The sequence below is a fragment of the Aptenodytes forsteri genome, unplaced genomic scaffold, assembly GCF_000699145.1.
Source record: "Aptenodytes forsteri isolate BGI_AS27 unplaced genomic scaffold, ASM69914v1 Scaffold182, whole genome shotgun sequence".
Taxonomy (NCBI): Eukaryota; Metazoa; Chordata; class Aves; order Sphenisciformes; family Spheniscidae; genus Aptenodytes; species Aptenodytes forsteri.
The window spans coordinates 2,868,873-2,895,247 of NW_008795932.1; the positions used below are offsets into that span (position 1 = coordinate 2,868,873).

A 26,375-nucleotide genomic window follows, 5' to 3' on the forward strand; every position below is an offset into this window, starting at 1 on the left:
TTTGGGTGAGAAGTAGAAATGAGGAGGGGAAAATAACTTTTCTCTGTCTCTCAGATATTTACATGACTCCTCCTGTACCCTGCTAGTATATTACTAACAACCTCAGAAGTATTAATGATTCAGTGTCTATTACATGCCAGGGAAGGATAGATTGTTTTTACAAGAAAGCTGAGTCACAAAATATGTGACTTGCCCAAAGTAACACAGCAAGTCATCTGTTGAGTTCAGAAACAAATCCAACCCCTGCCTTAACTCCAGTGCTTCAGGCATCCTTACTACATCCTTTCTTCCTCTTTTTTTCTTATGTAGGACTTTTTCCTTGTGAACTATTTGAGGTCAAACCCATGGGGAACACAAGTGCCGCAGCATCCATATAGATGAACTTGTGTCAGGTGTATACTCCAGGTCCTAGCTTGTCCTTCCCTTGCACCGGCGAAGCTCTCTGGTTCCTCTGGAGGAATCTTTTTTTTGCTTGCAGAGGAGTCTGCGAGCTCTGTCCCTTGGTGGTAATGCCAACCCTAGTTAGAAATGCCTCATGGATTCCTGTTTTCTGGCTTAGAGATTGTGAATCTTTTATATTCATCCATGCACCAGAGTTCTTAATTATTTTCTTTCTTAATGCATGAGACAGTGCAAGGAACACAAGGGACATTGCTTGGCTTTGCTGGGGAGGGGTGAAGGGCTAGACTGTAGCAAGGAAAGTGCGTGTGTCTACACGTGGTACCTCCCTTGGCTGCATCTCAGCACTGACTTCTCTGACCCTCTGTGGGCAGCACCCAACTGGGGCTGCAGAGTGTGAGAGATGCTAAGACGTGCATGAGACCAACCCTTGTCTGTGGGGGCTGTTATCACAATCTGGAGAGATACAGACCTGTCAAAGACAACTGGAGTTTCACATCCAAATGGTGACTGCTGCCTTCGTTTCCATTGTGTACAATCGTGTACCCATGTTACGGTGATGTGCCAGTTTTGGGGTGGAAGACTTTGGAAACTCAGTAGCAGTCTTTGCCCTGGTGACTAATATTTTCTCTTCTGTTGAACACGCAGGGTAAAAAGGGAGAGCCTGGATTCCCAGGAATCAATGGTCTGATCGGCCCTCAGGTAAGTGATGATTTCTTCATTTTCACGTAATATGTGGAAAAACATATTTTGCGGCAACAGGTGACTTGGAACCACAATGCAGCATGCCGTGACCTTGTTCTCTTCTCATCTGCACCATCTTTGAAGTTGGTGTTTCTCCTTTAAGAGCCAAACTAATTTATCCTGTTGTGATTAAGAGAAGTCTGCCTGTCTGGCAGCAATTACTTTTACCTTCTACAGTTTTTCAGCATCTTTGAAGAGGGACATAAGGAGGTGTTTCGTATGTGATTTCCCCGTTGCTTGTGCACAGAGCAGTATCATTCCAGAGGGAGAGCAATGATTTGTGTTTTGTAATATTTAGGACAGTGTCTCAGCTAATCGTTGGCTGTGTGAATTGGCAATTGCAGATATACCTCCTGTGCTGCAGTCTTGAGGGAAGAAGCAGTTTAAAAGGTATTTGCTATTCAGAAAGCACACTTCTTTGAGCACAAGACTTTTTTGTGACTTTGATACTCACATTTCTACTTGTTATAGAGGGATAGGTGTTGGCTTATTGAAGAAGGTAGAGACAGGGGCTTAAAACTAAATGTTTATTCTCCCCGTGAGGATGTCTTAAGTTAATGATGCCTTAGGTCCTTTTTTTTAAAGCTTTTGGCAAGTTAGTGCTCCAAATTGCACCATCTGTAACATCATAAGGGCAAAATAGTGCTATGTTACGAATTGTCAGAAAGGATTTGGCTCCACCTGGGATCAACCCATTCTGCCCTGTATTATAATAACACTGACACTTGCCTCTGGCTTGGTTTCTTGCTAACTTTGTAGCCAAAGTCAGCTAACCTGAGTCACTTTGTAGGGTCACCCCTGCAATAAGAAAAATATCTGTAGGAATATCCTCAAGCAGAAAAGATGCAGCCTCGCTTTTAAGCTGACCACTCAGGATAATACTGAACATTTCATTCATTCCCTTTTCAATAATAAATTAATGAACTGGGTCTTTGGCTTTGGGATTTTGTTTCAATAATCGGTTAAGTTTCGGGCAGCAATGGAGAGCCTCCATTACTACAGCTGTCGGTGATGTACTGCAACAAACAGCACACTGCTAGACAGCAGATGCTGATTTTTCATTTATTTCCTCGGGCAAGCTATGCCCTTGTAACCAGGAAACATGATCTAGAAATGGTTTCTGTGGCAGACATTTTGTAATGAGCTGTTCACATGTCTGTGGAGGATGTCAGAGAGGCAATCCAAGGGCTTGCCACCCCGTGCAGGTGAGGGCCCTTGTGTCCAGCTGGGAACCTTGCCCTGCGAAACACCACTTGATACTCGTTTACATATTTTTAAGACTTTTTCCTTTGGTACAGTATCTGGTTTGCATGAATTCATCAGCGGCCTTCAAGAGGAATGAAGACAGTATTTCTAATGGATTTAAAAGATTTTGGTTTGTTTTTTTTTTTCCATTGGATAACATTAAAACGTCTCCGCAAGCCTTCTGAACCACTGGGGGAAGATTTTTCTCCATGCATTATTTCTAAGATATCTGACACTGTCCATCCAAACCATGTCACACTTGCTCAGCTTAAGTTCCCTGCAACTTTTAAAAAATATATATATGCATGTGTTAGCGATTTTATAAATGTATCTGAGAAAATTGCTGACATAGCATTAAGTAATTTTTCTTTCTGCACAGGCTAAATAAGGTTAGCAAATTTTATGTTAATTAAAACCACATACTAGCCCCATTGTTCCTCCACGCTAACTGTAAGAATGGAAAAAATATTGTTCCTATTCCTGCAGTGGCACTCTGTTCTGGACAGTAATAACTGCAGATTTCCATATTTCTGTTTGGAGAAAGTGCTTACATTCAGTTTGTGACAAAACTACTTTTCAGCTTAACCGCACAGTGACATTAGATTTTTTAAAGCACTTTATCAGCTTTTTTTTTTTTCTTAATCAGACAATGCCCCAAAAATACCCAAGACGAAAAGTGGTTTCCTTATACGGTAGTTACATAGTTATTCTTCCAAGTCATGTATGGAAGTCTGTCACCTGTTCCTTTGCTATCTCCATCGCGTTGAGGGCCAACTAATTTCAGCTGGCCATACATAAAATAGATTAGGACGCTAAAATAACCTCCCTTTACTCTGCTATTTTAAATTTAAATATGCTTTTGTTTTCTAAACTGATTCCCCCCATTGATAGCTGTATGGGCAAAAGGAAGGAGTGGATATAGGAGCTGTAGAAGGCACATTGTTGCTGAAAGGCATAGAAAAGACCATCTAAAGTTAATGTTGGGCTTTGTCAAGAAAAATAGTTGCTGCCATGCTCAGTCCAACTGAGAAGCCACGGAAGGATTAGGCAGCTGTGCAAGGGAACCAACCTGAGGGCTACTCTGGAGCAGGGTCAGCAGATCCAGTGATGAACCGCAGTTGAGATGATGTCAGTCCGACTCTCAAGGACCATTGACTGGGTGTGGTCACATTTGAGAGTTAAAAGTGTCAAATACTGAAGCAGCAGCTAGAAGGCAACATCTCAGCTAGGCTGGGGATGTTTTGTGACAATAGGGTAGCCCTAGTTTTGCCTCTCTTCTTGCACACACCAACTCAAAATGAATTTTAATCCAAAAAGATTTTTAAATGTTTTTTTCCTTCTAAATCAGCTGTGGTGGTGAACCAGTCCATGTGCTTATTTGCTCCATGTTGTCCAGTCAGTGCACCCAAAAATGAGCATTTATTTTCCAGTGACCTTTAGAAATGGTGCATCTTGCAACATCATTAAGCCATGGAGTAGACACTCTGGGTCTGGGTCTTATTTACCCTCTGGATATGAATGATTTTCCTGCAGCAAGGACACAGACATCTGAACTCATAATGTGTTTATGTTGTTTTTATTTATTTGTACTATTTCAGTTTCCAGGAACCTTAATCATGGGCCAAACTTCTATTGCAGTAGGCTGTTCAAGTACAGACTGAAAAATGAGCATTTCTGTAAAGCGCTTTCAGTTGAAATAGGTGGATGGGTACCAAGCACGGGAAACAATGAGGCTGTGCATTTCTGCATGGTCGCCCGAAATCTCGGTATACCTTGTCTATCCCATCATCTGTTGCTAGGAAGAGTTCAGGGAAGGGGCTGAAGGCAGTTGATGAGGTACCTCTGCAAATGCTTTTCTAGCCATGAGGGGTATCCTGAGGAGGAAGGAGATCTGCAGTGAGGCACTGTACACTAAGTGAGCCATGAAGGCTGTGTTCGCAGGCTCAGCAGAGACGGGAGCTGATGCCCCAGTGCTAACCGAGGGCTCAGACACTCTGAGCTGTATCACTGAATTACCAGGGCTGGGATTCAGCTCCAAATGCTCCAAGTGCTTACTTGTTGGGTTAAGGATGGGGATGCAGACGTCTGAGCTCCTGTTGATGAAGATCCGGTTAATATCATCAGTGAAGCCTGAAGCTCTCCTAAAGCAGGTACCTACAAATGGTCCACTGAGCCACTCTCTAGATTCCCCGAGCTGAGCAGGTACATGCTGTCCACCTGTGAGATAGCAAAACAAGTCAAAACTCTTTGAGTTTTAAACAAAAATGCCATACCTCACACTTGCAATATCTCTGGGCTGTTATTGAGGTTTGCCTTCTGCTAGATAACCTGGTAGCGTAACTGAGACCTGCGAGGAAGACCAGTACAAGCTGTACCTTTTATGGTCATGGCTGGCAGTGATTTAATTAGTATAGACTTGTCTGTAGGGTGTGAGCTCAAGCCCAGCTTTTCTTAAGTAATTCAGGAAATAAATAATATCCTCTGAAATACATGGTGTCCTTAACGTCCTTTTTATAATGCAGGTTAATACTGCAAAATGTAAGAAAAGCTGATACTCCAACTCCAGCTGCAAAGCTCAGGTTGAATTCAAACTATGTCAGTGCTGCTCGAAATTGGAAGATACTGCTCAGAGCTACCTTTAGTACGATCTATACCTTTAACAAAAATAAGAAAAAAAAAGTCTTCACCTGTGCAGATCACTAATAATACTGAAACGAAAGACCATAAGGGATGTTTTTTTGTTATTTTTCTGATTTGCTGCACTGACTCAGTAAACTAACTCGAAGCAAACACAAAGGGAAATAAATCTTCCTCTGTAGACCAAAGAAATCGTGTCCATACCTTACACTAAGTGATGAAATTAAACAAATACTGCCTTTCACTGGAAGCAAGAAATTCTCCTGGAGAGACTGCTGTGTACAAAGTCGACTTTATTCAGTATTTTTACAGAGCTGGAAAGACAGTTCAGAGAACTTTTGTTGAAAAAAATTTATTTTTAAAAATAATGTTGGTACTCCAATTACAATGCCACCTGGTAAAATAACTGGAGATCTCATCCGCTTATGAATTATGGCACTATCATTGAAGCTGACTATAGAGCATGCATCATAGGTAAATGCTCAGATCTGTTGACTCTTTAGGCTTTTGGTTTTCAGTGTCATCAGCAACAGCCTTTTTCTATATCCTCATATCTTTGTCTTGGCTTGTAAGGCAGGATTTAAGCAAAGAGAGCAATATGGTGCTCTAATGCAGCATTACTGAAAATAATTCGCAGTAGTTGTGCTGGTGGATACTGTAGTGCCTGGGGTGAGAAATGAAGAGCAGATTTGAGGAGCTGATCCCAGAACCCACTCAGATGCAGCAGAGGAGAAATGGAGAGTTGGACTATCAAGGGACATAGTGAGACACGTGGACTGCTCCACAAAACTAGCTGAAACAGCCTCATTTCTGATGGGAGAGAAGTAGAAATAAAGGGGAGACAGTGCAAAGCCAACAGGAAGGGTCTATGGGGACATTCTGAGAGATGAAATTGCAGGGAATAATTGGTTTTGAAGTGGAGATGAGCACAGACACTGGAGGGGAAAATGCTGCCAGCACCGTAGTTATGCATTTTGCTGTCATTGTGGCAGCAGACAGGATGCTCCTGCATGTCCTGGAGGTTATTCTCGTTCATAAAGCTGGCACACTGCCTAAAAAGCCCAGACCACAGTCCGTTTTGACATGGGTTAAGGGCTTATCTAAGCCTTTCTCATAGTGTAAGAGAATCCAGTCATCGGCATGGACTAATATACAGAAAATATGTCTGTGCAGGCTTGGCCTCCAGAGACACCTATCTGGAAAAGCCATCAGACTTCAGTTTCCATCTTGGAATGGCATTTGTTCACCTACCTCTAAAACATAGCCGTTCCTTCTTTCATGGAAAAGAGATTTAGGCCAAGCAGCCTATTGATGTAGTCACAGACAAAGGTTTTTGTTCCTTTTCAGAGCTTCCTTAGGGAGTGCAGAACCTAAATCTTAATAGCTCTGCCTTTCCCAGCCTGTCTTTCAGCAAGGTACACACTGGCAGAGGAGAGCATCCTTTAGTGGATCCTGGAGGACAGGCACAGCTGTTCCTCCAATATGGAGAGTGTCAGATTTCTTTCCTGAGAACTGTCCCTGCATTACATTGTCTAAGGAATGGAGCTGGATGAAACACAAGCCTGAAAAAATCCACACCCCCGGCAATGTTTTTAAAGATGTCCCCCCCCCCCACGGCACACACACACCTCTACACACTATTTGGATTTTAATTAACATTTGAAATCTTTTTGTTTCAAAACAACAGTTTGATAATACTTTGATTTAAACATTTTGATGAAAGATCCATGTTTTGCATTTGTTTTCCAAACTGAGTTTGTGTAGTCCTGTTTTAGAATAAAGTTTTCATATATCAGTTTTTGCTTCAGCATCTAGGAAGTACACATCAGAGTCTTTGCCAGCCAGAAAAAAAAAACCCCACACTATGATTTTGTTTCAAAACAACAGTTTGATAATACTTTGATTTAAACATTTTGATGAAAGATCCATGTTTTGCATTTGTTTTCCAAACTGAGTTTGTGTAGTCCTGTTTTAGAATAAAGTTTTCATATATCAGTTTTTGCTTCAGCATCTAGGAAGTACACATCAGAGTCTTTGCCAGCCAGAAAAAAAAAACCCCACACTATGATTTTTCTTCTATAGATCAGACTTTTAAAGGGGCAACACCGGGGACTGGATTTGGGACAGGGACTTTCATCTGTATAATTCATCAAATGATCTCTGAAAAAGGTGATCATTTAAATCAGGTACTTTAATCTGGATTCAGCTAAAAAAGGGAAGCAAAGAAAATAGATGGCGTGAGATTTTGGGGTTAAGCATTACAAGCTGTCCTGCTTCTGCTGTTTTATGTTTTTTTTTTTAATCACAAATAACTGCTGTCAATTTGGTCCTTTCTAAATACATAGAAAGGATAGTTCTTGCTCTGAAGTATACTCAGAAGTCAGGAGAAGGGCTACAATACAGAAATTTGTATACAAGTGAAACTGATTTGCTCTAGACAGTAGCAAAAGGGAGGCCTCTATAAAGGACATGTATGAGGTATTTCTGCAACTTTCATGTGATCGTGCCATTTTATTTCTCTGTCTCCCAGTCACTTGCTGTAGCCCAGGCTGCAGAAAGCAAGAAATCCAGCAGGACAGTAGATGTACTGGTGTGCGCAGTCAGCTGGAGCAGGGACAGTAGACGTACTGGTGTGCGCAGTCAGCTGGAGCAGGCTGTCAGCATCCTGTGCATCTCCCGTCTCAGAGAGGCTTTTATCAGGAGAGCTTTCAATTAGTGGGTGTAACATTTGTTGGTGCAACATGTGGTGAAGCTACCTGAGTAAACCAGTCTTGGGCATGCTGTCCCGGATGATTGCTCTCATGGAGAGCAATGAAACGGAATTATTAGTGGCAATTTATGGTAAGGATCAGTGTGCTTCCATTTCAAGACTTATGGTTGCATAAGGTTATTGTGGTCCATAATATAAAAAGTTTAAGAGAATAATTAGAAATTGTCTTGGATAGCAAGAATATCAAGAGTTACTAGGAGAAATAGTTGGAATGATGAGGATGTAGGACCTCATGTTTCAGGGATTATGCTGGTTGCTGACAGATGCTTGAGTGAGACTTCGCTTTTAGGTCAGACCCCTGTCTGTACTGTGTGGGGTGACTTGCATCACACTTGGGGATGCTTGGGCTGAGGCAGGGTCCTGGCTAGGGTTTTTTACCTCTTGATAGAAGCTCGCTCTTGTAGGGCCATGGAGAATATGTGTTTGATGGTGAGAGGTGGTTCAGTTATTGTCAGAGAGAGAGAGAACAAAATTGGGCTATTAGGGAGGAACCAGTGGAATTGGCAAGGAAAGTCTTCAAAGGTAAATTTTGCACTTTCTTTCCTGCACTTATGAATAGTCCACTCGGCCGCTGAATCAGTTTGTTGTTGTTTTTCTAAAGGTGCCTTTGCCTTCTTTCCCAGTACTGCACCCACTCTTCATGGAAGCCCCTTCTTGGAGCCCCTACCTTCTGCAGGACCTCCCAGCAATACCATCCTTGCAGAGGTAGAGTAGGTCCAAGCAGAACTTCCATGTCCCTGGTGTATGAGGTCACTCCATCCAGTTGTGTCCACAGTGTGGTATTTTCTCTTGTGCTGGGCTCATTTGGACTGTTGATTTTCTTTGAATGCCGAAGCCTTTGTTAAGTGATGGATGGTCTTGACCAGGTGTCTCCTGATGGGACTAGAGCTCCTTAACTGCAGGACCCTCCTGCAATAGCAGCTGAACCAACGTCCACAGAAGCTGATGCAGGGCTCCCCAGGAATTATATCAGCAGCATCAGTGCATCCCAAGGCACATCTTTCTGGGATTTTTTCTTTTCTTTGAATGCCAAAGCCTTTGTTAAGTGATGGATGGTCTTGACCAGGTGTCTCCTGATGGGACTAGAGCTCCTTAACTGCAGGACCCTCCTGCAATAGCAGCTGAACCAACGTCCACAGAAGCTGATGCAGGGCTCCCCAGGAATTATATCAGCAGCATCAGTGCATCCCAAGGCACATCTTTCTGGGATTTTTTAGTTGTGCTCACTGCTCACATTTGAGGCACTCTGCAAATGCTAATGTTGTTGGTGGGATGACTCCTTGTCTGTCTGAGTTGCAGTGAAAGCAGATCATGGGAGGCAAATGCATCTGCAGGTCCCTTTTTTGGTCACTTTGCCCCATCTATTGGTGAGAGGCTGTCTTCTTTTTTGGCTGAATTTTACAAGTGTATTCTAAAAAGACCGCTTATCTGCTACCTTCTCTGTCAAACCATGCCACAAATAACTCCTTGCCCTCACTTTTTTAGACCATTTTCTTCTCTTCAGCTACATTTTTCCTTAAACGTGAAATGCTAATATTGATCCATGACTCATAATACCTTACTCACAAAGGCTGTGCTTTGTGATATTGAATGGTGACACAGGTCTAGCAGGGAAAATGCTGACCGGCCATTTTCTATCTTGTATCAGTTGCTCAGTTCCAATTCTTTACAGAGAGTTTGAGCGGGGGGTGGTTGGTTGTTGGATTTTTTTTAAGTACAAACACACCAGAACTCCTCCTGTGCTGAAAACTGAAAATGAATGAAATCATCGTGTTAGAAAGACAGAAAGAGACAGCCAGGGTAAAATTTCAACTCCCTCAGATATCCAATTCTCACATCCATCCTCATGTTGTTTGCTTAGGTCCTGATCCAAAAAAACCACGAACACATGCTTCATTCTGAGCACAGGAGAAATCCTATCTTGTCTACAATGGAAGCTGGAAGTAACAAACACCCCTGCATCTCAGGCAGCCTGTTAAGATCTGTTGAGTATGGAAACAAATTTCTCAGCTAGGAAGCCAAATTTAACAATTTGCTCAATACACAAAAATAAATCCCTCTGAAAACTGGATGGCTATTGAGAGAATATTTTCCCTAAGAGAGACAGCTGTTGGAGGGAGATGAGTAAGAAAGACTGTTAGGATATTTCCAGCTGAATGTGTGCATTGAAGTATGAGTTTGTGAGGACCTTTTACTATCAACAAAGTTAATGTAGAGCATTAAAATAGTCGTGCATTTGTTTTAAAACACCTGATCCACTACATTCTTTCTCCATAGTCTTGGATTCATATTTTTACCTCCCCCGCCTCCAAAAAAAAAAAAAAAAAGCCTAAACCACAAGCCTGTTCCATTCATTAGTTACTTCAGAGATCTTTTGCAGAGGTAAATTGTTCCATTTGAAATGACGTTAATCAAGATTAAATTAGGCTAGATGCTACAAGGGATCCCACTGGACAAGCTTTGTGTTGTACATTACCATTGATGGCCTTGAACTCCTCTGTCTCTTGTACTGGAGTGGAGGATGGAGCTCACCTTGCAGCAATAGTAATTAGTGGCTTAAGCAGGAGATCCTGTTCTGCTCATGAGCATGGTTCCCTTGGAGCTCAGTTTGGCATCTTGCATTTTTTTGGTAGAAGTTAATGAAATAAAGCTCAGTGCTTTTGCCCATTTTGAATAGGGCCCTGACTGCACAGGGAAGGACCTGAGGCTTTCAGCCACTATCGGAGAGTTCAATAAACTGGTTTTGTTTCCTTTCTTACAGGGACCTCCAGGGCCCCCAGGCATTGCTGGACCCCCTGGACCACCTGGAGCACCAGTAAGAAAACAAGCTTAGTGTTTTTTTTGTTTTATATCAAGGAGAAGAAAAAACAGCTGGGGAGAATTTTAGGTCATGGATTTCAGTGGGAACTGAGTCAGGGCCTCTGGTAATGTGTGTTTTCTCTTAGATTTTCTCACTGAAAAGCCACAGCTGGTCCTAGAGGGCAGCTTCTCTGTGCCGAGCGTTGGAACCGCATTGGTGCTACCTGGGGATAAATCAATGTCTACAGGACTCCCCACAGCAGAGACCTGACTGCCGTGGAAGGGAAAATTGCATTTAAATTGAAAGCGGCAACCTCCAGTGAGATTGCTGCAGGGACAGAAATACTGATTTATTTTTTTTTCTTCTGATTTAATTTTTCAGGGACTGCCAGGAGAAATTGGAGTTTCTGGTAAAACTGGACCACCGGGACCAGCTGTAAGTGTTGAGGAACTGCTTCCTTTGCTTCCATGCTCTCCATGACTTCAGATACTTTAATTCTCATGTCTTTGCCTCCTTTCCTGCAGCTTGTCTGCACGCAAGGTTTTAATGTGGGCTCCAACACTGTCGCCTTTAATGCAGACATTAGCCTCTGATACCTTTTATGACCAAAAATTTTACCAGACGCAGCTCCACTATTCCTACACACTGGAACCGTGATGTTTTCTTTGTATGATACCTTTCAAAAGTCTTTTTGCATTTGGCAAGATATTGTTCTTTCAAATCTGGGGTTTCCTGAATTAGGCCAAAGAACTGAAATTAAAATCTCAGATTTAGCAGAGCATAGCAATTTCTGTTGGCTGTTAAGTCAAGAAAGGTTGATTATTAAATATTTAGTATTAAGCAGTGCCACCTACAGCCTGCAGTGTTTGGGGATTGACTGACACTCGAAAGGGGACAAAACTTTTTGTCGCCATTTTAAATGCCCCCTCCAGTGCAGTGTTTGGGGATTGACTGACACTCGAAAGGGGACAAAACTTTTTGTCGCCATTTTAAATGCATTATGGGAGATAATTTTAATTCTTATCTTGCTGAACAATTCTGTCACTATGTGTTGTATAATTTAATTTTAGGAGTCTATGTATTGTATAAGAAATTACCAATATTTCAAAGGAGAAATAGACTTTAAAAAATCTTTATAGCTACAGATAGTAGACACTCATAGAGAATGATAAGTAAAAAAGTAATTTTTAAAGTTATTTAAGAATCCCCAGTGCATAAATCTCTATACTGTTGTTTCTCTGTAACAACACTGACATCCAGTGGTCATTCACCAAACCTGGGATACTGGTAAAAGGGCCGAGCAGATATGTGCATTGTGAGAACTTGTGTATATTTTGAGTCCCAGCAGGGAAAAAGTCAGAACAAAATGCGTGAGGTGGTTCTTCTTTTCTTAAACTTAGGTCAGTGGCAAGAGGGACGAACTGAGTGTGCTTATGCTGAGCTTGCTGTTAATGATTTAAAGAACAGGCACTTACAGCTTATGATTTTCTCTTGTTTAGGGGTTGCCTGGCAAAGATGGATTAAATGGGCTTCCTGGGCTTCCAGGACAAAAGGTAAGTGACGCCACATACACTGGTATTAAGCTACTTACCTGGGCAGCTTACCTGGGTGAGCTAGCAAGCGTAAGCGAGAAGGGGAGCAGACCTCCAGAGCCAAACACACCTCACCAATCCCACATCACTGAGCCACCAGTGAAGCTCTGGGGCCAAGACAGCTGGTGTGATTGCACTGTACTGAGTCGTTATGAAGATGGAGCTGGTTGTAAATACAGCAGGGATGAGAGATCCTCTTCCAGTCTTCAACTACTGCATCCTATTTGGCAAACACAGCTGAGCATGGCAAACAGAGAAGCTTCTACTGTCACTCAGGAAAGCCAGTGACACTGGCAAGTCAAGGCATGTGTCCAAGGCACAAAGAAGAAGAACAAGTAAGTGTGGCAGGCTCCAAAGATGTTCCTTTCTTTCCTCCCTGAAGGGCTGGAAAGAAGAGATGCCATCCCCCTAAGGCTTCTGTAGGTCTGTGTGGCAGAAAGACGGTTCTTCATTATTTCCTACTACTTATGCCCCATTTGAAATCTTCTACAAATGACAGATTGGGAAGAGTTGTCTCCTCTGCTGTCTCTGCAGTGGGAGAAGGGAGATAGGAGATTTAGAGGTGGGAGACACTCTGGTTGATTTGCCATCACTATGTAAATAAGTGTCAAAGAAATGTGCCATATTTTGACTATGAAGGCTAAGCGAGGCTTTGGGGATGATGACACTACATTGGAATAAGGACAACAGCTCTTAACCACCTACTGCCTTGGACTGCACTGGCAGCGGTCTTCTTGTCTCTGATACTTGAGCACTATGACCCCTACTTGTTCCAATAACACACTACATTTATACTTGCCTCTCTCAACTGAGTGCACTGAGTGCTTGAACCCAGGTCTAGCAGAGTCCCCAGCTCCCATTTATTGATGAATAAAGGTGAAGAATTTGAAGCCTATAACAAATTTCTGAGGCTAAATAAACTTTGGATTTTATCCACAGCCCTGTTCAGTACCTACTGCACTTCCCAGCTACGTAGCGTGTTTCAGCTCTTAATCTACTGCAGCCTCTGCTCTCCACGCTGACACCACCCATGCTGAAAGATCAGTTTCAAAGTATTTACCTGAGGCCCAGTGGCCAAGGTCCCAATCCCGCAATTATTTATTTTTCTTAACAGAAATAATGTAGACTTTCTAACCACATGTAGTTTGAAGAAACTGAATGGAGATTTTGTTTTTCAGGTAATTCACTATGGACATCTTTAATGTAACAGTGGTTGACTTTGTGTTATTCCAGAAATATTCCAGTAGGGTGATCGGTGCTGGAGATGTGATTGTAAACAGCACTAGAATGGAAAAACATTCCAGGAAACATATTCTCACATGGCTCCATTTACATCCTCAGGCTGATACTGAGGATCTGAGTCAAAATATTCCTTGCCGCTGCCTGCAAATGTGCTGCACTACCAGAGGAGTTTCTATATTAACTTCTTGTGTTCCCTGCAGGGAGAACAAGGGGAAAAGGGTGAGGAAGGCTTTCCTGGAAAAGCTGGCCCTAAGGTAAGGATTTTTATTTCATAGTTTGCTGTAGCCATTGAGTCAATCAAGGTGTGATTTTGGAAGGTCTTATACTGAAGTCAGGAGAGTAAGATTCCTCTAAAGTTGGAGGCATAAGAGGATGAGCAGCTGTGGCTCATTGCCTTTCAGAGTTCATGGTGTTCCAAAATACCAAACCCTCTCAAATCTACATGTGTAGGGAGATCTGACCTGGCCCTTGCGTTGGCTCCCTGTGGTCTGGGTTCCCAAGCCCCAAGAAGGTAACTTCAGTGCCTTATGGGAAGTAGGTAGAATGGGTCAGGACAATAGGGGACACACTTTACTAATGAGAAAGTGTTCTTACAATGGGTCAGGTCCTTGCAATGTTAAAGTTTTACTTTTGTTTTTCCAGGGTGAACCAGGGAGCCATGGCCAACCTGGTGAGCAGGTGAGCAGGAAGAATAGTCTTAGCAGCAAGGTCTACCTGTCAGTGTGATATAAAGTGACCACATGCAATAACAAAGCCACCTGCCAATAACAAGATCTATGCATGTCATTTGCATCTGCGATTGAAGATGCAACAGATGAGTGGATGAGACTCATGGTTGGACAGAGTAATGCAAAAAATCCAGAACAAAAATATGCTAAATCCAACTTTTCATTGTATCCTGGAAAATTCAATCATCTTGTTCCTGGTGGATAGGGAAGAAAATGAAGGCAGAGTGGCTTAGAAGTGCTTGTTTTCCTTCACACTTCACGCTAACCCAGGGTGCTGGTTCTAGAAGATGAGGAATTTATTTGTGACTATATGATGCAAGGGGTGATGCTGTCATTTCTAAGTTGTAAATGCTTGCTAGGAAATAACCCCAGATGACTGTTAGACTGTTACACAGTTATTTTAGTTTTTTTGTACTGGGATTCGGGTTTCAGCAGACTACTGCTGAACTCAGTGAAGAACCAGGGAAATGTCCTGTGGTTTCCTAAAGCACACAGCTGTCTAGAGCCCAGTCAGGACCACTAACCATAGCTGTTAACATTGTCATCCACGTGCCAACTTTTCAACTGTATGAAAATCTGTAGAAAGAGAAATTTATATAATACAGTCCTGTATCTTTGGCATACATCTTAGGATTTTGGAGTACAGAGTATACACCAGCAATGGAAGAGTCTCAGAGCCTCAGTATTCTCTTACTCCTACCAGCCTCAGTCTGATCTTCTGCTGTAAAGAAGAAATGGGAGAATGGTCATGACCTCTGCTCCCATGTTGCCTTTTGCAGTAGAGCAGAACATGTGCCACAAACTGGACTTAGAGGGAGTAATGGAGGAAGCTGTCCATGAGGAGTCTCATAGAGCAGCTTTGCATAAGCTGTGGCAGTCTCTCCGTGACCATTAAATTTTAGGAATTGCTTACCATTTTTCCTATTTGTCAGGGTGTCGCGGTCAGACTCCCTACCGCTATCTACCCCTCGAAGGAATAAGGTTCTGGGCCCGAGCTACCAAGTGAGTTTTATTGGGATAAGGCACTTATTAAGTAGATAACAATTATGTCACCCTGCGAGTGAGGACTATGCTGCTTCTATTGTCGCCCTGCGAGTGAGGACTATGCTGCTTCTATTCCAAAATTCCCCATAATCTACCTAACAGGTATCACTCAATTCCCAGGAAAGTATCCTTACCTGGCGTCCCAAGTAAGGGGAGATCACCACTGCGTGGGCCAGCCGTTCCTCAGGAGCACTCGCATCGGGCTCTCAGCGAGCGGTTTCTACACCCTTCCTCGGTGGTTCCTGTGGTCACTGCCCAGCGGTGTCTTTTCGCTGTTGCCAGGCAAACAAATTGCCGGGCTTGCAGTTGCTGGGCAAGCTCGGGCCCAGTGCAATGAAGGGTCAGACCCCCGGCCAAAGCACTGCCACTCGGTCTGGATTGTCTCCCCACACAGGGCTGTTTTGAATTCTAATACCACCTTCCACAACACTTGCCTTTCTCTCCACAGCGTGGTGTTCTCCGCGCATTTCATAAATGTTCTCTTTTTTGTCACCTCAGTCATAAATTAAAATATTGAATAGTGCAGACCCTTAGGGGACTTCACTTCATATATCCTCTGAATTTGACAGGAAACAGGCAATAACAGGTGTGTGAATGTAGTTTCTTCAATCAGTTGTACACCATCCTCCAGAGATGACTCTTCTACGCTGCATTTCTGTAGTTTGCTAATGAGAATGTCATGATGGCCTGTGTCAGATGTCTTACTATTGTCAAGATACATCACACAAATGCTTCCTTCTTGTCTGCTTAGTTATCATGTCCAGGGCAGGAACTGGATGGGTTTGGTACGATTAGTTTTTAACAAATCCACATTGGCTGTTTTGTATTACCTTTCTGTCCTTCAGCTCATACAAACTCATTGATGTTTTGCTTCAGTACCTTTCAGGAGGCCAAAGTTACACCACTTTTTTTATTTTTCTTCCAAATTCTCCTTTTTTCTTCTTTAACGTTAGGCCCTCTGTTTGTCCTCATGATCTCTGGGATCTCATCATCAGCCAGGATCCTACAGTGGCTCTCATAAAGCACCACTCCCTCTGTCACCAAATGTCACGGTCTTCAGAATTCTCCAAACATCACCCTGACGTTCCTAGTCATACTCAGTCACCACAGCATCTTGTTCCTCACCTGATTTCTTCTGCAGACTCCTTGCACCTATATCATGATAATGTTTTGACTCTTCCCATACTTCAGAGAGAAAATCTTTAAAGCGGGGATCACCTTTTCTTCGTTCAGTATTTGTACAGCACTTAGTGCATTTGGGTTCTGTCCATGACTGAGATGCTTTGTGATATTGCACTACAAATGCAGATAGCAGAATAATTACAAATAGGAAACCACATGGTTACTTTCAAATGACAAACTAGGGCAACCTGGAGCTAAATTTGAGAATACTTGATATATTTAGAACAAATTACATGACACAGAGATCATAATTACTCCAATAGCAAGTATTACAAAGCAGAAACTCAAAGGTAAGGTTCAAAAGGAAAGAAATCGAAATGTGCAATAGTGCATCCAGAAAATTCTAGATCTGTTCGTCAGGCAACATCTGTACCGTTCAGATTAATACAGTGCAGTTTTTGCATTTCCAGACTACACCAGATCATTAAAAATTGAAATAAAAATTAGTTTTAATTTTTTAAGCTGCTTTTATTTGCTTGCTTGGTGGTGCTACAGAGCAGCATGAAGAAAACGTCCTAAATTCCATGGTGTCAGTTAACAGTGTAACAGCAAAAAAAAGAGAGGTCTTAGCTGCTGTTTTAAATAATGATTTTCCAAGAGTAAGAAATTATTTGGTAATCAAATTAATCCCATTCTCTCTCAGCAAACTACATCTGTAATCAATCCCATGAAAAAACTGGGGCAGGTTCTGGCCTACAGCATAGACCATATGTGTCATGGTGTCACTAGACATCAAGAAGAAAACATCTGCAGTCATTGTGAGTTCTGAAAAATTCACAGTTTAGTATCAGACATGCAAAGAGATAGACAGCTAAATCAAGGTTTCATCCTTCACAGCCTAAGGGCACTGTAGCTAGATTAGCATACCCTGAGGAGCAGACTTGATGCATTTTTAACTAACATGAGTGAGACAAGAGTTTGGCCCACCATTCTGCCTTTTCATTCTTAATTATGTTTGAGAGTAACGGGGTTTATTAATAGAAGCCATGCTTGATGCCTCTTCCTAGATTTCACACACTTCTCTGTCTTACTTTCAGGGTGAAGCAGGTCTTCTTGGTCCTCAGGGATTACCTGGACTGAGAGGAGAAAAAGGAGACCAGGTGGGTGACTTTGAGCCACAGCTTTATTTTTTTTGGCCATTTGGCACCAGGAGGACTTATCTTGAGTGTCCCTAGATGATGTTCTCTCTTGGTGTGATTGCTGTGGTGAGTAGCTGATTGGCATCCAGCAAGGTCACCAAGTACCCCTTCCAAAAAGGTACTTTACTGCCTAGTGACTGTTCCTAATTGCAGTGGAGGTGCTAATGAACAGTGTTTATCCTAAACGCAGAAGGTTATGACTCGTGAGGCAGCAGCAGAAGTACAGTGGTCTTTAGGCCTTACTTTCAGAAATACCTGCCTGATTTAAGAACATTAAAAAAAATAATAACAACAACAAATCACAAATCCCCCTTGTCACTGAGCCCTGGAGAAGGCTCCAGATGGTCGGATCATTTTCTGATGGCCCAACTTCCGTCCAAGTCCTGGTGTCTCCTGCTTCCCCTGGCTAGCTCCAGACCTCCAGAGGCATCTGCGTACTGGGAAATACTTGGATCAGGGGCCTGACAGTAAATTTAGCCATGTGAATGAGGCCTGTACTCCTGATAACTGACTGCATGCTTGAATGTGAGCAAGACGGATCTAAAATCAGCTGAGGTCTTACCGTTCAGTTTGCTATATTAGATGTATTGTAGAGCATAGAATATAGAATATATTCTCTCTATATATAAAAACATAGAGGTGTAGGTCAGGTAGCTCCTATTTGAATGCAGGATAAATACATTTTGTGTATGCACTTTGAGGAGTATTCACATCATCCTTCTTAAGCATCTCCCATTCAGATGACCAGGTTACCTGGGCAAAATAGAGTGTAGGCACCAGTGAATGGATGATTCAGAAATCTTTAACATAAACAAAACTGGTAGTATGAATGTCCACTTTGGGTCTTAATTCCTGTTCTGGTGCCTCTCTTGTCCAACTAGAAAAAATCTGGTTTTTATAACTGCATCAGGCAGTAGGATCTTCTACATGAAAGTTGATTTAGGATTGGTGCTTTCCTTTCCATGAACTTAATTGCTATTCGTTGACTTTTGAAAATAGTGTGGATTTTATGAAGCCATCTCCAAAATGTTACGTTTTTAAATTGCTTGCACTGCATCTTGGAGGACAGGTAAGATCAACTGAAAGTGTAAAATATTCTAGTGGGACTGATGCAATCAAATCAAAACATGCATATTTCCTGCTTTCTTTTCCCTGCTTGTAGGGAGAAAAAGGAAAAGGTGGTCTCCCAGGGTTGAAAGGTGAAAGAGGAGAAAAGGTGAGTCATGAAATGAGCATGCTCCTCCTTAGACAAGAGAGGAAAAGAGGCAAGTGCACAGAGACAAGTGATAGAGGAGAATATCTGAGGAAGATTAGAAACATTAGAAGTCTGTTAGCTGAGCCTTACCGAGAAGCAGCAGAGAAAGCTGCATGTGGGACAGAGACAACCATTTATTGAGTAATGCAAGAAATAGTAAAGAGTTGATGAAATCTAAGGACAGTTTCTTTAATTCAAGGAAACTTTTCTGTGTTTTAAAATTGTCTGATAGAAATGAGCCTGGAACTAAATTCTAAAGAACTTTTCTGTGCCTGCCTGTGATGTGCTAGAACAATAATTTAAGGAATGGTCTGGGCTTCTGCCATCACAATACTGTTATTTTTAGTGAAAATGAGAGAACTAGACAAAGGTGATGTCCACCAAAATTTACATTCAACCACTGTGAACATGAAGGTGAAGATGAAGCACTGACCTTGCAGATGCCTATGGTTGTATAGTGAAAAAATTGCCCTCATTATAGTGGCAATAGCCATCAGGAAGCGGGTACTGCTTTGTGCTTCTTCCTAGGATACATCAGCCCTCAGTTTACCAGTGACTTTCACTATCTACGGAGGGTGAGGACTGGATTTAGAAACATATTTTTGATGAAAAACAGAGGATTTTTTTTCCATCCACAAAAGAAGTTCAGCTAAACCATGTTTTTCAATCAAGAATTTTGATCTACTTTAACTTAAAATGCAAACTAAACTCCATATCGCTCCTACACTGGATGGGGTAACATTAGAAATTCATTGACCTGTGAAGTCAGATCAATGATAAAGTCATAAAGTGATAAAGACAGCAGGGTGAGAACCCTGTAAGTAACAAAGCAAGGACAGCAGAAATTCTGGCCAGAGCAGTGGGGTAAATTCCAGCCATCAGAGAAGTGCTATGGGATTTTCAGCGTCACTGAGCTGACAGGTTGTCATTGGGTTACATCTCATCTGGTAATGTTGCATCTTCTAGCTGATAATGTTGAGTTTTATTTGGGCATCTTTTAAAACCTTAGTTGTATTTTTGTCCTCTCTCCAGGGTGACACGGGTTCCCCTGGACCACCAGGTTTACCTGGAACAGTAAGTAAGATTGTGTTCTGTGCTGTAACAATATTTAAGGCATCATCACACTTCCTCCACACAAATTCCTCAGAAACAAAGCTTTTCAAGATCCCTACTTCTCTGCAGAAACTTTAGGACCCATTTATTCTGAGATTATCTCCCTTTGCTTCAGAGAAGCAATATCAAGGTGTATTTGGTCTTTTCATTTTTGGGGGAGGTTGTGCCCTCCTCTGCCTCTTTGCAAAGAGCATTTTTGTATGCCCTTGCCTTGTGGTAGCACTTATATTGAATTTGTGATTTGTTTAGCAGCTGTGGGAGCTGTCTGAAGAAGGTCATGGCTGAAAACGGGGAGTGTTTTCATACAGATTTTCCAGGGTGAGCTAGACTTTTCCAACTGAGACCTCAAGATAAGACTGGCTCTGAACAGATACCAGTGAACAACAGCTTGTCTTCTTGGGGAACAATTCACCTTTTTCCAGGAAGAGCAGAGGGTTCCACTTCTCATTGATGTGAACTTATGGGGTGGAACATTCAGCTTCAGCGATGCAGCAGCCTCCCAGAGCCTCCATTGCATACAGTGCCCTGCTGTGCTGTTAGCCCAGAAAGACCCTCTCACCCCAGAGTTCATTCTGGGTTCAGCACTGGATCCAAGACACAAACCAGTCATACCTGATTGCACGTACCCTTTCTGCTAATAAAAAAAAAGACCAAGAAAACATCAATTTATTGTTTTAAAAATGAGCCTGCAAAATTACTTTTGGGAGCATAAGCATAATTACAATGAAGATCACTATAGGCAATTAAACTGGCATCCACTGAATGTAAATACATAAACCTCACAGTTCCCTCCAGCAATATCTGAGTAAGCAGCTTGGACTAAGCACTAGGAACAGGCCTGTCATTGCAACAGGAGGGCTGATCCCAGCCACAGGTCCTCCAAAAAATGGCAGATATCCGCTTTTCAGCTTTGCTCACCACCACTAGTTACAGCTGCCACAGTCACATTATGGAGAGAATTTGAATCAAAGTCTGTTGGCGAAAATCAAGTGCCTACAGACCTTCATGCAGCAATGGAGGAGGCATTATAATTTATTCCCTGTCATTAGTTGGGCCTCTTTAGTCTGTGCCAAAGGGTGCTTCATGGTATCATGTGGGAAGACTGTGTGTGTATCACACAAGAACGATCCAGTCACAACACCAGGGATAAATCTCTTAGTCAAGGCAGAGAAAGCAGCTTACAAACACAGTACAACATGGCTAGATATAGAGAAGATATGCCCGACTGCTCAAGCTTCCTGTGTTTGTAGGGAGAAATGATTTCTATTTCAGCTGTAAAAGTAGGTGATGATTTTGACATATCCTCATTTCATCAAGGACTAAATTTTTCTTCCTAATTTTATCAGTTTTGATGAAAGACACTGCGTCTCTCTACAAAACCGGATCCTTTTTTTGTGTCTAGTCCTTCAGGATGACTATGTAATCCCTAAGACAACCATGTTGAGATGTGTATGTCTTGTGCATGGTACAAAGCAGGGAGAGAACACACCAAGCTCAGCCATGGAGTTAGGAAATTTAATAATACTGAAGATGGCTTCAAGTGGAAAAGTGAGCTGGAGATTGTTAACAGTAAACTTGCTAACAAGGTTAAAGATTGTTTGGTTTTTCATAGCAGTGGGACATACAGGATGTTTTTGAGTGTATGCTCATATTTCAAATACTCTAGGAAATGTCTGATATTTGTGGGCTTTTTTCCAAACAGCCAGATGTTACAATGAATTGCTCATTTATAAACTTACTGATGGATGTATGGAATGTGTATTCTGTAATGACAAGGAGAATACATAAGTTATTGCATTTCAAGGAAAACAAGCAATGCTTCTTTTAACAGTCCGGTTTCTCTTCCAGACAGCCTTCTTCACCCCACACCCTAGGATTCCTGTAAGTAACGTCTCTAATAAACATGGCCTCTGGCTTATTACCTCTTGTATCTGATAGACACACAGTACCTTAGTATTTTCCATGTTATTTAAATGCCTTCAGTAAAGAGCTCAGCTTGAATCTGGTTCTGGGCAACTTCACCGCTGTAACCAGCCATGATGAGAAGCTGTCCTGGTAACAGCAGCATCCAAGACAGCTGTGGCTGGGACACAGCTGTACGCTGTCCCAGCCTCTTAAATGAAGAGTGCTTGCAGCACGTAGTGGGAAATATCTGGCATTATACAGGAACACACCACTGGTATGTGAATAAGCTTGTTAAGGATCAGGAGGCTTTACGGCATATATTAATGGCAGAGGTAGGCTGTAAGAGTGCCATTAGAAAAGGAAGTGCATATGTCAGGTTCTTCAGAGGCTGAGGAAGGAAATAGGAATGTGAGGTAGTACTGGAAATAGAGACAAGATTTCTTTGGTTCACTTTTCCCCTTGGCTTGTAGTTTGCTAATATATATACCAAGGAAATATGCAGAACAATGGCATCGTATGTGGTCTTTGTAGTGCTACAATCACAGAAGGAGTCATCTCTTTTGCTTTGAGCACGTTACTTTTGTAAATGGGCTGCAAGACAGTAAAGAATAAGAGGCTTGAAGTGTGTCAGCAGATCAGGGCGCTGGGATTTCTCCATGTGCAAGATGAATGTGATGATACTTACTGTAGCACAGGTCTGCACACAGCGTTGCAAGGTTTAGGAGGAGAAGGAGAGGTAAGGATAGTTACCTTTGATTTACAGCTCTGCAAATTAAGGTGTCAGAAGGTGGTGATAAGCCTTAGGAGAGTGTCATGTTAGGAGAGGTTATGTTATAGAGGCTGCAGGACCAGCAGGGTGCTGAAAGCTGTCACGCACTCTCCAAAACACAATACTTGCCATTGCTTTCCATTGAGTATGGGGTGTATAGTACCAGGGAGCAACTTACACAGGCAGAGACAGGAAACACAGCCTGAATAGAAGGCAGCAGCTCCATTACTCTATTTCCTTATTATTAGTTAAAATGAATTTCATTTAAGCACACCTTAGTAATTGTCAGAAATAAAAAAAATCTCTTGACCAAGTGAGTCTGAGCTCCCATTTTCCTGCCACTGCAGCTCTGTTGTGTGTTTTGCGTGCAGCCTGTGCTGTGAGCTCTGCAGAAACTTGCTGACACAGCACGGCAGTAGAAGGGGGAGGAGGTCAGTTTCTTCCATGAGGTGCAGGGAGCTTTTTCATGTTTATTTAGGCCAGTGAGTTCAAATCATTAAATATTTCTTGGAGATGGGGTGTGTGAGAACCACAGTGGTGGTCAGGTATGATGGCTGGAAAGAGGCAAAAACAGTAAAACAGGAGATGGCTCCTCACTTTGCCTTCTATCTCCCACTGCAGCTGGGCACAGCTGAGCCCCCACTGCATTTGCTCTCCTTTAAGTGGCACAGAAATGACTAACACGTTAATTGAGGCTACAGGAGGACACTGCCGAGAGCAGGTCAAGGAAGCTGTAAGCACTGATCTGGCTCAGGTTGGTAGCAGCTGTTAGCTGTCACCGCATCATTTCTGTTCATTGAGCTGTAGGAAAGAAGTGGGTGGCAGTGGATTAAGTCCAGCTGCCGGGGGCAGAGGTCTCCACAATGTGCAGCACTAGCAGACAGTGTTAACAGTCTCGGCAGACAGTCGTCGGTTCGGCAAATTTGGAAGGACTCGCAAGCAGATTTGCTGGCAGGTTGGGTTAAGAAATGCTGCCTGTGCCCATGTTTGTGGCTGTGCAAGGACATTAGACTGGAATTTTGCTGATTTTGCATTAACATGCAAGTCAAGTATCAAGGAAAAAGTGGGAGAAAGGAGAATATTAAAAAAGCTTCCTTCTTTTACCTGTTGAGTTACTTCTTCCCTTTGCAGTCTTGTTTTCCCTGGTAAAATGTGCCCTTATTCCCACTTAGTAACGCCGTCCCTGCCTACAGATTTATTGCCGCATGTCTGTGCTTTGTTGCTCTGCTCTCTTAAAAGGATTTCAGAGCTTGAAATGTCATTACGCAAAACAACTTCCAGGCACCACCATACAGGTTTGTTGCATAGGACCCTTTGCTTGAACTACTTTAGGTGGTCCCGCTACCTTTCTGAAGGCCACTAGATGGCACAAGGGACTGCCTGATTAAAAGTTGATCTAACGGGGTACTACTTGTAGAGTAAAATTCCTCCTGTTATTTATCACGGATGATAATATTTATTCATAATGCATAATAAATACAGACACAAGTAATATTTATGCAGTTACATTTATTTTGTCTGTTAAAGACTCATTTGCAAATGGACTTTGAATTCCCAGGTGTTGCAGAAATGATTGGCAAATAGCTGATGCGAATAAAACTCAAGCTGATTTGTCTTGGGCTCTGCATTTTGACTGATCGCTATTCCTCGTGTGTGTGTAGCTTAAATCACTGATGTTCTTACTCTTCCTTGATTGCATAATTGAAACACCTTGTATGATAAATAATGAATAAGTAATGATTGCTGTTGCCTGAATACATATGTTCATATAAATATACAAATGTGAGTATTCATGTAGTGCCTGGTGTATTCCAGCTAGTTCCATAATTGTGTGCTGTTCCTTTTCAATTTATAAAAAGCAGAAATATGGACTTATTGATTGTTCTAGAGCTCAGAACAAAGCTGATGAACTTCTGTCTGAAAGCATCTTCAATTTACTGTAAGGAGGAAGAACAGGAATAAATTCATCATATTAGTCAATGATGGTGGTGCATGAAATCATGTACTTACATTGCAGGAAGGAGGGGAAGTTGCATGGATGTACGGAGATGTTAACAGAACTAGAGATCAAGAAAAGCTGTGTAATGCACATCTCTGGAAGTGCTCAAGATGAGACCCTGAGCACCCCTCTCTTGTAGGCAGAATAGGGACTGTCTGTATGTGGGATAATTTCCCCAATTGTAGGGTGGCATTAGGTCTGTGGTCCTACAGAGAGGCAGTGCGGTGGCACTGGCGCTTTTGCTCTTGGTCATATCATCTGGCCTTTTAATACATTGGAGCTGAATTGATCAAATTTTGGAATGGTAAATTCTTCAACTACTATTCTCTACGAGGGAAAACTGTTCTCTTTTTAAATTGAACATTTTTGCAATTATTGTCATAACAGTCCAAGAAGTCTAGACGAAGATCTCCAAATCTTAGTGTGTGATATCATAGTTTTGATTCATTGACCTCAAAGTCCTTTGAGAAAGCTACTCTATATTAGAAATTGATATCTGATTGAAAGAGCCCTCTTACAAAACAGGACTAGTGTGACATGCAGCCATGGAAATAGCTTTTCTTTCTCTCTTTGTCTTACTGTTTTATATCAGGGTGAACCTGGACCAAAAGGGGAGAAAGGAGATCCAGGAACGAGCGGAGAACCTGTAAGCACAGCCAAGTGTTTCTTCAGTGGGTTTTGAACTTTAGCAGGGAGAGGACATAAGAGCTGCCTGTTTTGGAGAGAGAGGGGGGACATGCTCCTTCCGTAGTTGGGATGCTTCTCTCATCAGAAATGGCCACAGTGGTGCTTGGCTTTGTACTGACTGTAGAGGAAGCTACATGACTACATGAATTTAAGCACCTAATTTATAGCTCTGGGCCTTAGTGACTGAAAAGAGGACTATGGGGCTTGCTAGACAGAGCTTGGCTGACAGTAAGGTTGTACAGGATTTATTAAGGGCTTTTGAAGTGATGTGGCTCACCTAAATTGTGCATTTGGCTACTCCATTTGTATTCTGGACTGCTCTCGTTCTGGATGGAGTCCCCAGGAGAGAGAGAGTCCTGTGCAGTTAGAGCCTCTGTAAAAGCCACCCTTTCTTCTCTCAGTGGGAGGAAGGAGAAACATATCCTTCTGCTCAGGAGAAGAAAGGAGCAGTTTCCTTCAGCTCCTTCACCTCTCCCTCTGTTTTTGCAGGGATTACCTGGGGTCCCAGGTGAACAAGGTGTCCCAGGACCTGCAGGAGGACAGGTAAGAGGGCCCAGCCTTGAAGAAAATCTTTGACATGGCCAGAGAGGGGTGCCTTCAAGGTCTATATTACTGTAAATAATTCTTCCCCTATACACCAACAGCCCATTTCTCCTTCCTCATCATTGTAAGTTCAGTAGAGGTATTTACTTGTGCTGGACATCAGGACAACATGAGGAAAACCAAAGTAGAAACATGGCATCTCTGTAGCATGAACAGTATTGTCTGAGAGACTCCTTCCAACTTCAGGATCCTTCAAGAGAGCATCTTGTATTGATGCCACTGAACCACAGGTCTCACAGATAAGTCACTGCAGTACATTGGCAAGACATTGCAGAGCATTCAGACTCAACCCCAGCCCATTTGACCCTCAATGCACAATGGCTCATGTGAAATGGTTTTATAGTCTCAGTTATCTTCTGAAAATTTCTCGGCTCATGCATATTGTTTCCAGTCATCATCTAGGTATGTTTTCATGTCAACATGGGAGGGTGTTCCCTCTGCCATCATCTGTGCTGTGCCCAAGCCATATAGTCAGCTATTACTTGGGCATCAACAGCTTAAACAGGTTAACAGCAGTCTTAG

The 26,375-nt window shown here is 42.4% G+C and overlaps 1 protein-coding gene across 1 annotated transcript in view; it reads left to right on the top strand.

Annotated features, from left to right (window-relative positions):
* The window catches only part of COL22A1 (collagen type XXII alpha 1 chain), a 214,455-nt gene that overhangs the window by 141,236 nt on the left and 46,844 nt on the right, over positions 1–26,375 (top strand). Inside the window, exons 23-34 of the mRNA XM_009285084.1 lie at positions 1,048–1,101; positions 10,557–10,610; positions 10,977–11,030; positions 12,095–12,148; positions 13,630–13,683; positions 14,072–14,107; positions 17,421–17,483; positions 18,685–18,738; positions 19,810–19,851; positions 21,739–21,771; positions 25,156–25,209; positions 25,740–25,793. Coding sequence (XP_009283359.1) covers positions 1,048–1,101; positions 10,557–10,610; positions 10,977–11,030; positions 12,095–12,148; positions 13,630–13,683; positions 14,072–14,107; positions 17,421–17,483; positions 18,685–18,738; positions 19,810–19,851; positions 21,739–21,771; positions 25,156–25,209; positions 25,740–25,793 — 606 coding nt within the window. The remainder of the gene's footprint in view (positions 1–1,047; positions 1,102–10,556; positions 10,611–10,976; positions 11,031–12,094; positions 12,149–13,629; positions 13,684–14,071; positions 14,108–17,420; positions 17,484–18,684; positions 18,739–19,809; positions 19,852–21,738; positions 21,772–25,155; positions 25,210–25,739; positions 25,794–26,375) is intronic.